Source organism: Oxyura jamaicensis, chromosome 1 (assembly GCF_011077185.1).
Source record: "Oxyura jamaicensis isolate SHBP4307 breed ruddy duck chromosome 1, BPBGC_Ojam_1.0, whole genome shotgun sequence".
Lineage (NCBI taxonomy): Eukaryota > Metazoa > Chordata > Aves > Anseriformes > Anatidae > Oxyura > Oxyura jamaicensis.
In genome coordinates, this window is record NC_048893.1 from 42,146,031 (window position 1) to 42,162,135 (window position 16,105).

The 16,105-nt window shown below is 37.7% G+C and overlaps 1 protein-coding gene and 1 long non-coding RNA gene across 2 annotated transcripts in view; both read left to right on the top strand.

The window, feature by feature from the left end:
* The window catches only part of LOC118158169 (acyl-CoA synthetase short-chain family member 3, mitochondrial-like), a 53,666-nt gene that overhangs the window by 13,207 nt on the left and 24,354 nt on the right, over positions 1 to 16,105 (top strand). Inside the window, 2 exon segments of the mRNA XM_035312784.1 lie at positions 3,083 to 3,234; positions 11,000 to 11,142. Coding sequence (XP_035168675.1) covers positions 3,083 to 3,234; positions 11,000 to 11,142 — 295 coding nt within the window.
* On the top strand, positions 14,009 to 14,841 carry LOC118171719. The gene is made up of 2 exons (XR_004753349.1): positions 14,009 to 14,680; positions 14,743 to 14,841. It is a non-coding gene; the product is annotated as an uncharacterized LOC118171719 (long non-coding RNA).

Sequence of the window (16,105 nt, forward strand, 5' to 3'; positions counted from 1 at the left end):
GCATCTTGCAGTACTCTTTACAATTTTTTGTATGATAAATGAGAAAACACTTTGATAATTTTATTTGTAGTTTTTTTGTGATCTGAAATTAATTTGCTCTGTCTCAGATTTGTTTTGCCTATGTCAGTTTTTGTTTATGCATTTGCTAAACTGTGAACATCTGCCAAGGCACTGGAGAGCATTTTCTGCAGAATCAGTAAAAATATTTTGCAGCTAGGCCAGATTTTTTTTTTTCCCTAAATGAAAATTTTAAGTTTTGCCTTATTGGGAACAATTTCCAATTGACTGTCATGGGAATTTTCTATTCCTTTACTTCCACAGTTCTTGTTATTTTACTTGTTTTTCTCCTAGATCTGAGAATTGCACTTCTCCAAACCAAAGCTGAGATTGGGGTTTGGGCCAGCTGGAGCTCACTGGAGGTCAAGGTCCAGGCAGGGCTGCAGCACGGGTTGGGCAGGCACCAAGGGCACAGGCCTTGAGCATACATCACCTCTGAGCCAAAGGAGGCTCCTCGCAGCTCTTTGCAGCTCTCTCGCCCCAGGTTACACAGCCACACCATAGCAAACCTGGCCTTGAGCACTTGCAGCCAAGCCCAGAGGAGGAACTTTGGTGTACTCAGGGCCAGACACAGCATTTTTAGGGGCTCTGGAAATTTTAATTTGCTTAAAAATTGCAGGCTATATTATTATAGGCAGAGTAACCAATTTCAGATTGCCTCATAGTTAGATTTTTGTTTGTTCTTTTCTGTCCAAGATGACTACAAACAGTACTAGTTCAATTACATAATTAGTTACTGAGAAGTTTATGGAAATTTGGAATTTTTTGCTCGAAGTCCATTTGTTTTACTGTTAGTGATGCAATGTTTAACTCCTTCGGAGATTATTGCAGATCTGCAGGTATAGTGAATATTATATGGAGATAACATGAACTTGAATAAAGAGGTTCATCAACGAATAATCATGAACACTTGGATGAATACATGAAAGTTACGATGAAGATGTGTGTGAGGAGAAGGCTTAAGGACAGAAAATCTGATGAAAGGTTTTTCTTTGGGAACAATGTGTTATATGAAACAAACAAAAAAAAAAATCAGTACAGGAATCTCCTTTTGCATGCTTCTTTGGGAATCTAGGACAGGCTATTAGTAAAAATAAAGTTTTTGGCCTTAGTGATACACCTCCCTACTTCTTTGGCTGCAAACTCTTTCTTTTGTTTATACTCTCTTGATTTGCTTTTCATCACATCTTCTATCCTTTATTAAAAAGAAAAAAAAAAAAAAAAAGAGAGAGAGAGAGAGAGAGCGAGAGAGAGAACCTCTTCAGTTGTGCCTTCTGATTTGCCCTGCTTTTTTTTTCATTTTGTGGCCAACCTCCACTGCAGCACTGCTCTCAGCAGCAGTAGCTCACCATAGGGCTGAAAAGCCAGCAGTAGGTATCTGTCCCTGGTTGGGCATCCTGTGCTCTGGAAATTGCCAGCTGGCCATTGTTTCTCTTGCAGCTGGAAAGAGATGAAGTCCTGTGAGCCTGCATCACAGCCAGTGGGCAGCTTGCTGTGTTGGGATGGGGCAACAAACCTGATTTGTGTGTGTTTCTTTAAAGGCATTTACTATTAGTGCCTTCTTACTGCAATAAAAATATGAGATTTAGTAAACTCTTCAAGGTATTCAAATGCCTGTGTTCCATTTGCATTTTTGCAAATTTGCAAATGAAATTAGAGTTTTGTGTGTTACTTTTTTTTCACTGGACCTATTAATCTATCTGTTGTATTGTGTTTGTCTTATTGCAAATGTGCTCCTTCAGAGGAAAAAAGCTAAAGAAATAAAAGTTTCTTGAACGTTATTGGCAGATGTCCAGACTGTACTGCCTGTGGCTGGTAAAGAATTCAAAGTTGTGTCTGCAGCTCTTGAAAGTAATAAAATACATGAACATAGGTGACACTTGTCGGGAAGGACACGCTCCAAATTTGCATTTACATAAAGTTGGTGGAGGTATAAATTTGTTTTGTGACTGGTAAACTGCTGTAAAATTGGTGACATTTTCAGTGGTGAAACTTTCTCTTTATTCATGGCTTCCTGCACAATGCATTGACAAAGCTGTGTTTTGCATTATGAAAAGTGTGTCTCCTGTCTTGTTTGTGTGCTTTGTCAAAGTTCATCTTCCAAGCTTGGCCTTTCTAGTGAAAAGGTTATGTAGCAATACCTGTAAAGCTAAAGATCATTCCACTTTAACAACATCTTTTCATCATTTTGATATACATACGGAGCAATTCGTTCATTCCAGTAACACATACAGAAAGGTTGTTGTTAGGTGATCCTGTGCTGACTGCTTTTCATATTTACAGCACCACAGAAAAATATTTTTGATTATTTTTTATTATTGTTATTTACCGGTGGACAATTTGTCATGTCCAATTACTTCTGTTTACAGTTTTCCTGCCTATGCCCTGTAGCTCAAGATAATGTTTAGTTTTCTAAAAACAAACAAACAAACCCAACAGGTACCACACTAACACAGTTAAAGGGGTCATTGGCTTCTCCCCAGTTTTCATGTGCGGTAGCAGCACAAAGGTGCCAATAAGCCAGTTGTAAGCAGCTGAGTGGGAATTTTTCCAGAAATGAGAGACAAATTCTAAGTGACAAAAATCTGGCGTTATGAGCTGCAGCCCTGTGCCTAGGGTATGCGGCTGAAGTGCGGCTGAATCCAGACTTCTTGTTCGGTGGGACTCGAACGTTTTACAGCCTGTTTCACAGTAAGGACAGATGTAGGCATGACTCCCTCTGCCGGCAGTGTTATAACAGCTGTCTGAGGCTGTCTTTTCATTTGCTTGTCCATTTGTCCTATTTTTCTCAGTAGCAGCTAGCATGTCCTTTGGTCATTCAAGAGATTGTGCCCAATGCTTGTGAAATTTATTCCTGCAAGTGAGTACGCTTGCTGTATTATTATTTTTAACAAATCCTTTAAAGTCTTACTTGAAATTACTTCAGTTGCTGTGCTACTGCTACTATTACATGTTCAAGCCTTGGACTGTCAAGGAATTATGAAGTATTTTTATCCTGTGACATTTTAAATTATTCTCTCCATAGGGGAAGCCTGTGGGAATGCCAGATGCTGGTGCCTATTTCCACATGCTAGCAGAGCATGAAGTAGCTGCCCTCTTTACTTCACCAACTGCAATTAGAGCAATCCGTCAACAGGACCCTAAGGCAGCCCTGGGAAAGCAGTATGCTCTGAAAAGGTGAACTAAGGATACACTGGAAGCAGTTTCTTACAGAAGCAGACTGGATGAGCTAAAAATAGCAATGTCTGGGGCTTTGCCCACCTCTGTATAGCAGAATTCAAATATAGTCTAGGTGTATGTGTATTTGCTTGTGAATTTATATTGATAGTTTGGAGGAAAGGCAAGCTATTAAAAAGATGACTCTTTAATTGCTCATTAAAAAGAAGACTAAGGTTAAGTATTAGTGAGTTAAGATTGCTTACTTAACCTTCATTTTACTCCACTGTGCTCATACCCTGTAATGCAGACTTGGATTACACGATCCCGTACTGTTTCCCACGTGACCTCCCACTTCTCTGAGTTCACAGGATCTTCAGTGTTCATTTACTCAGTCAATATCTATCTCCCTAAAATTTAGTTACTGCTTATGGTTATATGTTGCTATTTCATGCTGTTTTTAAAGTATTTATCACTCTGCTACCTCATTCTTCAAAATCATGACTGAGTTCATCCTCACAAATCCCTTGTGAGACGAGAGAGTGGTATTATCCGTGTTTTGCAGATGAGAAGCTGAGGCACAGAAAGATTAAGGTCAAAGTCTTCTATTAATTTTGCATACCGAGACTGAGCCATCGAACTACCACTATTTCCGAGTTTTTAGTATTATATGGTTAAAATACCTTGTTAGTATTTCATGGTTAAAATGCCTCTCACACTGACTTGATGCATCTGTGAGTGTTTAGTACTTCTACAAATCATGTTTCAGCATTGTATGCCAAATATTCTAAAAAAGAAAAATACATGATTTCAGACCAGATACAGTCTTGGACCTGAGTAATTTGCTCAGCATCAAGCAAGGGCCATGTCAGACTGTAGACAGTATTCAGTCATGAACATCTTTTATCACGCTTCTCCAAACAGAAAAGGAAGATGTAAAGCCATGTAGTTTAATTAGACCTCCACTCTCATAATTGCTCTGAGAAGTTTTGTTTATCAATAAGCTGGATTTATTCCTCAGGTATTCATTACAAGTTCATCATTACTTTCTTCCATCTATTTTGAGTGTTGTCATCAATCATTTCCCTTCCATGAAATGGGGAACAAGCTCATTTGGGACCCTAGTGCCCTGTTCTTCTAAGATGTTTAGTGACAAGAAAATGATACAGATGCTAGAAAATTTAATTGCTATTCCTCAGCATTTTTTTAGGCAGTGACTAAAATGAGTCAGTGTGTAATTAGAGTAATAATTGACTAGAAAATCTGCTAACCTGCTCTGTAAGTTGTTGCATTTTCTGACCAAAGAATTCCAGGCAAGTTAGAGTCACTGTGCTGACAGCAGTTGCCCCAGATGTAAAGAGGTATTTCATCATTCCTACTCAGTGCGTAGTTCACGAGCTTCTCCTTTTGTGCACAGATTTAGTCATCTCATAATTCATTCAGGTTTGGGCTATGCAAGCCCTTGGCATTTAGTATCTAGTATTCTTGTGGATTGTCTTTAGTCACTTATATGCAAAATCCAAAGCCTTTTGCACCTGTGGGTAAAAAAGGCAAGTCCAGTGACTGTTCTCTGAATCCCAGTGTAGTGCTATAAGTCTTCTTAGTGTAGTGCTGACAGTCTTCTACATGCCTTTGTTTCCATGTTAGATAAGGATTATCTTACTGTAATGTCTAGTCATGGCTCTAAGTTCCTGGCTGTATGTGATACTGAGGTGTATATTATTGAAGTGGGAAAGGTGTTTAAATTAGACTGGCTATCCTATAATGATTTCAATATTAATGTCCAGCTAGTTACAGTGAGTGTTATTTTATAGGTTAAGCTGCAGTTCTGAGAAATAGAATCCAGCAGATGATTAAAATTTCCTTTCTAGGAAAATTCTTGCTTTTGGGTGGACTTTTCCTTCCAAGGTCAAGATAATTTTCTGTTTCAGTTTGGACTAAGACCTACTTTTACTTGATACTCTCGATCTATGACACTTTCTTCTCCATTATTTGGTGCAGAATCTGTGAAGTGGGATGTCTTTCTCCCACCTGGGGTAAAATGGATTCCTATTTACTCTAGAGACTCTTAGTCAAATGGCTAGGAATACATCCCTGAAAGAGGGTATCACCATCTTACATTTAATTCCTGAAAACTTCTATTAAAAACTGAAATAGGTTAAGGCAATTTATTTTTAAATCTGATTTAAAAAAAAAAAAAAAAAAAAAAAAAAAAAAAAAAAAGACTACTGCTGATAAGGTACAGGGGTGGTAGGCAATGCCAGCTTCCAGTATACAAGGGAGTACTTGATTTAAAGGAGTAAATTGAATAATAAACAGATTTTTCTTCTTTTGAAATAAGTTAAATATGTCCCTGTTAAAAACTAATGTTGGCGGCATCACTGACAACTGCAAAAAATTATGTGTGGTGTTTCCAAAGGTTATAGTGTGCCTGCTTCAAAATCCTTTAGAGTCAAATCTTGAAATTTGTTGGCTTTCAAAACATCACCTGTGTCTTAAACATGACTTATGCTAAACAGCAAAATAGATTTTTAATTTGTATTACTACAGGATAAAAGCCCTGTTCAACCACAAATTGCTACAGGATCTGTAGCAGACCTCTTTTTTTGATAACTCACAGTGCTGCTAAGCAGGCCGTCTAATCATTGCTGCCTGTTGTGTTTGAAAAGTAGCGAACACCCAAATTCCATGACCTGGATGTATTCTGGTTGGCTTGTGGAATCTGTTCTCATCTTCACAAGGTAACTCTGTAACATCGACCCATTGACTCTTCCCCTGTTTGGGTCACACTTCATCTTTTAATTGACTTAATTCTTATGAACTGTCTGATTTCCAAATGACTGACAACTGAGAGATGTGCATGAAATGGGACAATAACACTACAGATTAGATTAAGATACGAGTAGAAATTTGTAGCTTGTGTTCCATAGCGTAACTGGCTTTCTTTGCCTTAGGTCAGTTGTGAATGTTCTGCCATTTCATACTGAGAATGTCTGGAGACTGAAGCATATTCATCTGATAGCAGATATTAATGTGCTTGCTTTAGAAAGAAGTACAAGTCTGCCTAAAATCTGTTCAGAAATAATGGATATAAAGTCAATTAGTAACTGCTAGTTTCTGTCTCACACAGAAACATAACACAGGAACAAGGGGATGTGAAATTAAAGTAGCAAATTCAAAGCTGTTAGAAAGAAATGCTTTCTCACATAATTCATGTCTCGCACGTGCTGCTAGAGGAGATGTGATTAAGACTCAGAATCTAGGACAATTGAAGTACAGTATGCAGTGCTCTCTGCTACTCCCTACTCTGTGCTACTGTAGTTTATGTATGGCCATTCCTATTGGAGTCTTGAGCTGAATTCATGAAGAGTCTTTGTGGAGCTCCCCTTCACTTGCATTGGAAGAAGGAGCTGAGCTACTCTTAATGTTCTGCATTTCTGACTCTGTCACCCAAACCTCAAGTGCTTGGATTGTCATGAACAAGGTAAAATCAGTTCAGGGGAGAAGAATGAACAAAGACACCAAGGGAGAAAAAATAAAAGATCTCAAAATTTTTATTTATTTATTTATTACATATTAAGTGTCTACAGTCTCCAGGTGCGTTAAGAATTACTAAGAGTTCTTTATTTCCAGTTTCTGTGAAGAAATGCAAATTAACCTCCTCACTGTTTTTTCTGGGAAAAAATGGGGGGGAGGGGGGAAGCTTATTTAATGTGATGCAGAGATATTCTTTGCCAGGAAAAACAGGTATATGCATCTGAGAGTTAGAAACACTTTTATTATCTTTTAATCCATAATAATGTGACTACCTTTATTACTCATGTGAACGCTCCTGCTCTGGGGCAATGGTTTGCCTATGTGGTTTCTTCTGTGCTTGGAGTATGAAAAGGTACTTGCTGTGCTGAACAACTTAGGTTGTGCTAGGGCCACTAGGGACCTTGATCTGTCCCCTGCATTAGGGGGATACTTCACATCCAGTCCACTGGACTCGAATAGGGTCTAAAATCTGGATTGAACTGAAATTCATGCTAGGAGTGTAGGTTTTCAGAATGACAGCATAGGACATGTTTACTTAGAGAGGTTTTAAGATCCTTCTTCCCCATTAAATGTGTTACAGTGATAGATGATTGCAGTAATAGGTGCATTGACATGCTGTGAAGTTTTAAGTGGATTGTTAAAAAATTGTTCACAGCAGGACATTTTATAACCATTGCTATCTCTCTTGTTATACTGTTTGATAGGAGAAGATAATTTCATATTCTTACACTTTGTTAGGCTTATGGCACTTTGCACTTGTATTCTTTTTGATGGATTTGAACCATACGTTGTCCAAAGAGCTGGTCCCTGTCCTTCCCACAACATAGGATTGCTCTAGACCCTGCAGATCCAGGCCTGAATATTAAAGCAGGGAATTCAAAAGGAGGAATTCTGTTTTTGGCTCAGGGGATAAAACACTAACTTAATTTCTGGCAAGTCTTTTAAGATCTAGAGGTAGTGCTAGCCCTGTTTTTAAAATAAGGACACTTAACAGAGTTTTTCAATGGTTTATAAAGTTAATAAATTCATAAATCTAATTTTTAAATCAAAGCTGAATTTTTTTGTTTAGCATGCCTGGTTAAAGGATATACAATGCAATGTAAATTTAGCAGTGCTTAACAGGAGTGTCCTGAGTGTAGACATGAGTCTTAAAAAAACTTTTCAGAAAATAGAATTTGTTTTTTACTTATAGAATATTTTTCTTTCTTCTATCATAAACTTTTATCTGTTCTGTTACTCCCACTTAGCTATTAGCTGTTATTGTCAGCAATGGCTTGTGCTTTCAATGAATATGCATTCATTTGCAAGATAGTAATTGGGGACACACTCATTATCTTCTAATTATCTTCGAATATCTTCACTGTGCTTCTTTGATGTAAAAGCTGCTTGCTTACACATTTGCTTTCAGGTTTTGTATATTTTATCTGTACCTCGTATGAAAATACATACTCCAGAGTAACCTGGAAGTTCCAACAAGAAGTCTAAGGGCAATCAAGAGAGACTTCAGGGCTTTGGGACAACTCATTAAAGGATCAGGATCACAAGTAGCTTTGTCCTCTATCTCTCTAGTTGAAGGGAATGATGAAGGGAGAAGCAGGAAATGACAGCAGATCAGTCCCTGGCTCCAAGCCTGGTGTTGTGTTTTGTTTTTTGATCACGGGTCATTTTACATGACACCAGGCCTGCTGGCAACAGTGGGGTTCACCAGTCTCAAAGGGGGAAAGGGGTTTTGCACAGGAGTTAGCAGGATTCACTGAGAGATCTTTAAACTAGATTTGAAGGAGAAAAGGGATAAAAACAGGCTCACTAGAGATAAGCCAGGGGGTGATATGTCAGTGATTGCAGGACAGTATGCTAGCATGGCCCTTCAATCTGCTATCCCAGACCAGGTAGGGGATAGAGAGCCATGTGACAGCAAAGACAAAAGAGATACTGATGGGTTAGAAATCATGGAAGTGCCTGAGAAAAGGTTGTGTAGCAATTAGGGCTTCTCCCCCCAGAAAAGTGATCGGATCACTAAACCAACTGAAGTGCATCTACACCAATGCATACAGCATGGGAAACAAACAGGAGGATCTGGAAGCCATTGTGCAGCAGGAAAACAGCTATAGCTGCCATCACAGAAACATGGTGGGATGACTTGCACAACCGGAGTGCTGTAATGGGTGGCAATAGGCTCTTCAGAAAGGATAGGATCAGAAAGAGAGGTGGTGGGCTAGCCCTGTATGTTAGGGAGTGTTTTGACTGTCTTGAGCTTAATGATGGTGACAATCGGGTTGAGAGTTTATGGGTAAGAATCGGGGAGGGCCAACAAGGCAGATGTCATGGGAGTCTGCTACAGACTGCCCAACCAGGATGAAAAGGCAGTTGAAATAGAGAAGAGGAGGCTGAAGGGAGAGCTCATTGTGGTCTTCACCTTCCTCACAAGGGGGAGCAGAGAGGCAGGTGTTGATCTCTTCTCTCTGGTGACCAGCTATAGGACCCAAGTGAATGACAAAGCTGCCACATGGGTGGGTCAGGCTGGACATATAGAAAAGGTTTTTCACCAAGAGGGTGGTCAGGGACTGGAACAGTCTATGTAGGGAAGTGGTCACGGCACCAAGCCTACCAGAGTTCAGGAAGTGTTTGGATGATACACTCAGACACATGGTCTGCTTTTTTTTTTTTTGGGGGGGGGGGTGGGGCGGGGGGGGAAGTGGTCCTTTGAGAGAGTGTGTTGCAAAGATCGCTAGGGGCTATTTTGGAGTAGGTTTAATGCTGGGGTCTGTTGTTGCGCTACTTGAAGCTCCAAAAATAAATTACTCTCTAAAATTGCCTCTTACTCTTTTTGTGGACTATAGAGGCCTAGAGAACTAGTTCAGCTTAGACTTTTTTTTATTTATTTATTATAAGAATCAAGTAAGATAAATAGTATGCATTGCTGTCACAAAATAGATTATAAACACAGACATATACTAATGATACAGTACTGAATATAAATGAGTGGATCATCTCAGCATAGTTGGCCATTTGTTCTCATCTGTACTTCATGAACCTGAATTCAAAGTTCTGTGTTTCTACCTGAAGATGACTGCTTATTTTTTTGTTGGAGGTGCGGGGGCAAGATCGTAAATCATTCTTCACTTTAGTACCTTCTTATTAGATGATGATGTTTGGTCAGAGGTATGAGTATCCATGAGCTTAAATGGAATTTTAAGTTGCTTGTTAGGAAATTAGAAGTGCAAAAAATCTGCTATGACAAGAATAAAGTTACTCTACAAGTGTTACAAAGATTGAAACCTTGGCAGCATGCAGTAATATACTGTAATGTCTCAGTTCTAAGTACAAATAGTCATGTTTAAGAAAGCTACAGCTAACATAGAGGACCTTGCCATACTAAACAGGGCGTAAAGTGAATTTGTGATGTTTAAGGAAGGACAACAAAGTGTGACAGAACATCCATTAAAAGGTGATGAAGATTAAGACTCTGGGGGGGGTTATTGCCCAGGTGTATACCACTGCATAATTTGTGGTACAAAAATGGAGATTTTATCAGTTGTGACTGCCAGGTGTTGCATTTCTTTTCTGCCAAAATTGGCTGCAGATTATCCAGCCAAATTAGCTGAATTCCAGTACTATTTTTATGAGATTGGCATTATCTGGTAGAATTGCATTTTTTATTTATTTATTTATAAGAAAATAGCTTCTGTCTATGTAGGAAAAGGGTTTTAGCTGCCATTGTTTCTCCATAAAACTAATTTCCAAAGGCTTATAAAAAGATGAGTGAACAACTCAAAAAGCATTAAGATCTGTTTAAATAGAACATTATTAACAACTTAAAGCTAAGAGTTATGCTGCAGGTATTTCCTGTTTGTTCTGTTTATTTCTTTACTAATTTTTCTGCTATCTTTTTTGGTATTTTGTACTTATATTTTGCCTGAGAGGTATCTATCTAGATCCTGTGTACAAGCTATTTAACTATTCTTTACTTCCATTGACAATTGTTTGCCACTGGCCTCCTGAGATCTTTGAATTCTGAAAATAACGCTTCTTTTGCATGATATATCAGGTAGCATAAATTAGTATAGCTAAGATTCTAATTGTTACTCAGTGGGATGGAGCATACAAGGAATAACAGTCTTCCCTCCCCTCTTTTCTTTATCCGATCTGGGACACAGGTCACAAATGTTTATTGAATTTGTTTTCTTGTTTTCCTTTCCTGTCCAGATCAAGATAAATACCTCAAAATTTCAAAATTTTTCAAGTTCAGAATTTTAGAAGTAAGCAGACAAGAAGTCAGCAGAGTTGCCACCCTGGGTTTTAAAAGAGTGGGCTTTAAGCTTCTTGGGGAGCTAGTTGGCCGTGTTCCCTGGGAGTCTACTCTAGAGAATTCTGGGAGGTCCATGAAAGCTGGTCAGTTTTCGAGAACCACTTTTATTTAAAAGTCCCAAGATTGAAACCTAATGGCTTATTTCTATATATGAAAATGCTTTTTACCTCTAATAATCTAGCAAATTATTACATATTCCCAAATTTAGTATTTGTCTGTACTCTTCCAAAGCAAGAATATTGCAAAACTGTGAGAAATATTGGCATCTTAATTTTACCTGAATACTGTAGTCTTTTTCATACAATTTTGTCTTAGTTGTTGACTCTCAAATGAGGCTAAAGCAGAAGCTGGTGGAGGAGTCTAGTATCTGTGTTATCAGTATTTCTTGTAAGATGGAGTAATTTCTATTACCTTGCTTATGACTGAGTTAAGTAGGGAAGAGATCAGCTTTGCAGAATAGAGGTGACCAAGTCACTATTAGGAGGCAGAAATGACTGAAGGGAAGTAAAAGTTTGACATGCTAAAGTATTTGAAAGAGAGAAAGAGAGAAAAAGTGAGAAAGTGAGAAAGCAAGCAAGCAGGAAGGAAGGAAGGAAGGAAGGAAGGAGAGAGAGAGAGACGAGAGATGAGAGAGACGAGAGAGAAGAGAGAGAAAAGGAAATGTAAAACAGCTATTTAGAAATGTATGAAAAGTCTTTCATTTTGTCTTTGGATTTATGGAGTATATGAAACCATTGTGAATTGAAGCAGTTGAAATGAAAGGAAGCTTTCATTAGAGGCCTTCAAGGTGTTTATACCAGAAAAGCCCAATTGATTACAGCTTTGATTTGTGTCAATGTCTTCATCAATAATGTTTTTTATTTGAATATTTGTGCTGCAAATATAGTAAGCACACCTTTAAAGATGTGCAGTGCATGTCACAAATCAATAAGTGGCACATAGGATTTTAGGAAATAAGGACTGCTAAGCACCTGCTGTTTTCTTTGGAGACATGGCAGTGAATGAAAGAACAGCCCTTTCAGATCCTGTACTCATCTGTACATAGGGAGAGGATAATCTTGTTTTGGATTTGTGCAGGTGTTTTGGTTTTGTTTATATATACAAAATGGCACTTAATATTTAAATAGCAATTTTCATCTTCAAAGTAATTGTGCAAACACAAGTAAATTAATTCTTTTAACACCCTGGTGAAGTAACTAAAGTTATTCCAGTCTGGCAGACATTAAATTGAGAAAGACAAGTATCTTGCCTACCGCAAGCCATTCAGGAAGCCGCTGCAAATTTGGTGTTAGAAAACAGTTTTCTGTGCTCAGAGATAGATTTTTATGTCGTATTTACATATGTTTTGTGGTATTTTGAGTCTTTGTGAAGGAAAACAGAAACATGTCTTTCAGACCTTGTTCGAAGTCTCTGTGTGTGATGGTGTTTATAGAGAATGATTTCAGTATTCCTGCTAGGAGCTTCCTGAGGAACTTTGCCAAATCTATTTGAAATAACCTAAACAATGTTTAAGTTGTACTCACTGTGTCAAATTCTTTGGAGCAGTCTCAGTATACAAAGAAATGTGGGTTACCTTGGTTTTGGATCTAGCTTTCAAATCAAGAAAAAAAAAAAAAAAAAAAGAGAGAGAGAGAGAGAGAGAGAAAGCTGCAGAAGCACAGACACTCTGAAAGCTTGTGTTAAACATTCCTAACTGCTTCCATGGTAGCTATTCAGTATTTGTAGCAGAAAGAAATAAAATGAGTCTTCTACACCTTTTTTGCCATTTTTAGAAGTTAGCAAGTAAGATTTCCATTTCTTCTAAATAAATATAGGCTGTAAAGGAAAAAAAAAAAAAAAAAAAAAAAAAAAAAAAAGATAAATTTGCAGTGTATAAAATGCCAGTCAAGAGACATGTTTTGGGGGGAGATTTTTTTATTTATTCTTGGTTGTGTACTTCTTGTACTACAGGAATCTAAGTTACAGAGCATGTAAGCATAGGGGGGTTCAAGTTGGAGAACCAGCTGTTTCATGTTGTGATACAATTGTGTTAAGTGTTCTGACTGTCAGCTCACTAGCAGGCAGAACTATGAGAAGATTATGCACATTTTCAGTTTTCATGGAATCACTGAACGGCTTGGGTTGGAAGGGACCTTAAAGATCATCTAGTTCCAACACACCCACCATGGACAGGGATACCTCCCACATGACCAGGTTGGCCAAGGCCCCATCCAGCCTGGCCTTGAACACGTCCAGGGATGAAGCATCCACAGCTTCTCTGGGCAGCCTGTGCCAGTGCTAGTTCCACAGGACTACTGGTCAAACTGATATTTTTTTAGGACTATACAAACAGAAAAATGTACCATTGAATTCAGTATAAAAAATATACACAGTGTAATATATTTAAATGAATTATTTCCTACTACAATCATTTAAGCAGAAGAGTTTATTAATGTGGTCTCCAAGCAGCATGGTCTGGTCCCCTGTCTTCAGTTTCCATTGTGTTGTCTTGGCAACGTTGTGCATAATGTTCTTGTGAGCATCCAGAAAGACGGATATTGCAGCTGAATTCTGTTAGGTAATCTATGCAGGTTTCTGCTACAGAACTGTTCCTCAGGTGAGTTACCTTGTCAATTTAGACCTCCTTCTCCCCCCATTTGACAGTTGGGTTCCCCATTTTGTTATTCGGTCATCTCTGCTTTGCCTGAGTCAAAACTGTGCAGATGTGCATTTCAGTCCATTGAATATGATGAAATTTTTGGAACAAGAGGCAACAGGAAAGGCAAATTAATCAAAAGGTAACTGTTTCATTTACAGCAAAAGAGTCAGTTCATGGATTTTTATATTTTATTTTATTTATATTTTATTATTTTTTATTTTTATTATTTTTTATTTTTATTATTATTTTTATTATTTTATTTTGTCAGAGCTGCAGTTGTGGAGCTACTTAACCAAAGCATCTAGAGCTCAGATGGAAGATGATGCTCAGATGGCTGGCAATTTCTTTCAGAGTTCAGACTGTTGTTTAAGGTTATCAGATAGTTCCTTAGTGCACATTCTGTTCTTGCTTTTAAAGACATTTTTATCCTGTAGACTAGAATCATATTTTGCTTTTGGTGGAAACTAATCTACAAAATAGTTCTTTAAAACAGGAAATTACTCTGTGGAAAATTCTGCAGCTATCTAGCCCTGAATTGCAGAGGCCTCAGAGCATAATGTTCTGGATAACTGAACTTGTAACAGGTGTTCGTGTAGAGGGAGAGGAGAAACGCAGCCATTCATTCCACGTGAACTATTCTATTCTATTCTATTCTATTCTATTCTATTCTATTCTATTCTATTCTATTCTATTCTATTCTAATGTAACTTCAAGGAGCCAATGTAATTTAATGTAACTTCAATTTTCTAATGAGCCAAGTAATTTGGGCTAAATTGTTTTGGGCAAGCCAACCAATCTCTTAAACCTGTGAAGAGCAGTCAGTGCCTCTCTTTCTCAGTATTTAAGTAATGTTAGCATTCAGATGTGGGTGGGGGAGAGAGAGAGGGGGAGACAGTTCCTCTTCAGCATGGGGCATGGGAGACCTGAATCCATATGTATATCCCAGGTTGCAAAAATGATACTGGTTCAGTGAGAGGAGGAGTGTTTTGGCTTAGAATAAGTATATATATATATGTATATATATATATTATTATAATTTTAAAAGGGGGGGAGATCTCTTTTTTTTATTTATGGAATTGATTGTATTCTGAGCATGTTAGCCAGTAAACACACCAGGTCCTTCTAGTAAAAATAAATAAATAAATAAATAATAAAGTAAGCATGCACCTCTTGTCTTTAAATTCCTGGGAATTCTCTTTTCTACCTGGATGTTCTGTCTTTTTTCCTCCCACTGGTGAGCACCTCTTCTGTGTTGATAAAAATTCAGTATCAAATGTGCTGTCTCATGTACAATTTCAGTTTTCTGTCTTACATACACTGACATTTTCTAATTTAAAATAATTAGAAAGTACCTTAAGCTTTTCTGTTCCCATTTGACTTCAGTTTCTCTGTGCTTATTAATCTTAATCACTTCTGATTGCCTTTCCACATGCAGCCAGGGGCATCCATTAATATGAATGAAGCATTATTCATGTTTTTCTGCTTTTAAAATATTTATTTGTATGGTAAAGATGACTGAGAATAAAAAAACTCTAAAGCAAACTTAAGTTATGGAGCTCATCCATGAATAACGTTTAGAGTGCCCTGGATGGGCAAATGATGAAGAGGGGACACCTTTCGGAGCTAGTGTGTTAAGCGAGAGTAGAGCAACCTCATGTGCCCAAAGGAGACAAGTTGTGGTAGCAACTCCTGTTTGTGAGTGTGAAGATGTTACAGGTTGCTGATCTCATTCTTGTTGCATGGCAACTGCTTTTTTTTGTAGCTCAGAGAATAAAGCCCTCATTAGTGTAAAGTAGATGATTTTTTTTTCTGATGATTTGAGAACAGAAACACTAGTAGTAAGCTGTGTGAGTCTACTGCTTGTAAGGAATAGTCCTTTACAAGATTTAGAGCTGGCCAGTCAAAGTAGAGAAAGAACAGGAGTTTCTAAGATGTTAAACCCAGATACAGAAATACATATATATATATATTGTGAATTGCACAGTAGTAATTTTATCTGCCTTTTCTATCTTGGTAGTATTACTATGCATACAATATATTAAGAATTCCCCAAACAATTAAACAGTAAACTGTTAGCACTCAGATGTGTAATTACTTTTTGTAATCTCCATTTATCTCTTAGTACTTCATCATGTATCAGTTATGATATTACAGTAGGAAGGAAATAAAAATCTGAAATTCATTTACAGTCTGAAAGCATATTATAATTCAGTGCATTTCCTGACATCTTTAAACATGCTATCTGACATCTTCAAAATATGACCACAATACCACATTTCACTGTATGCAAGTTGTAAGACGTACATTACAAATTACCATTTGATAGCAAAGGAGCCAGGTATGTTTATTAGAAAATGAATGCATAAACTTCAGGTGTTTTGTGACTAGCTTGACAGTTAATGATGACT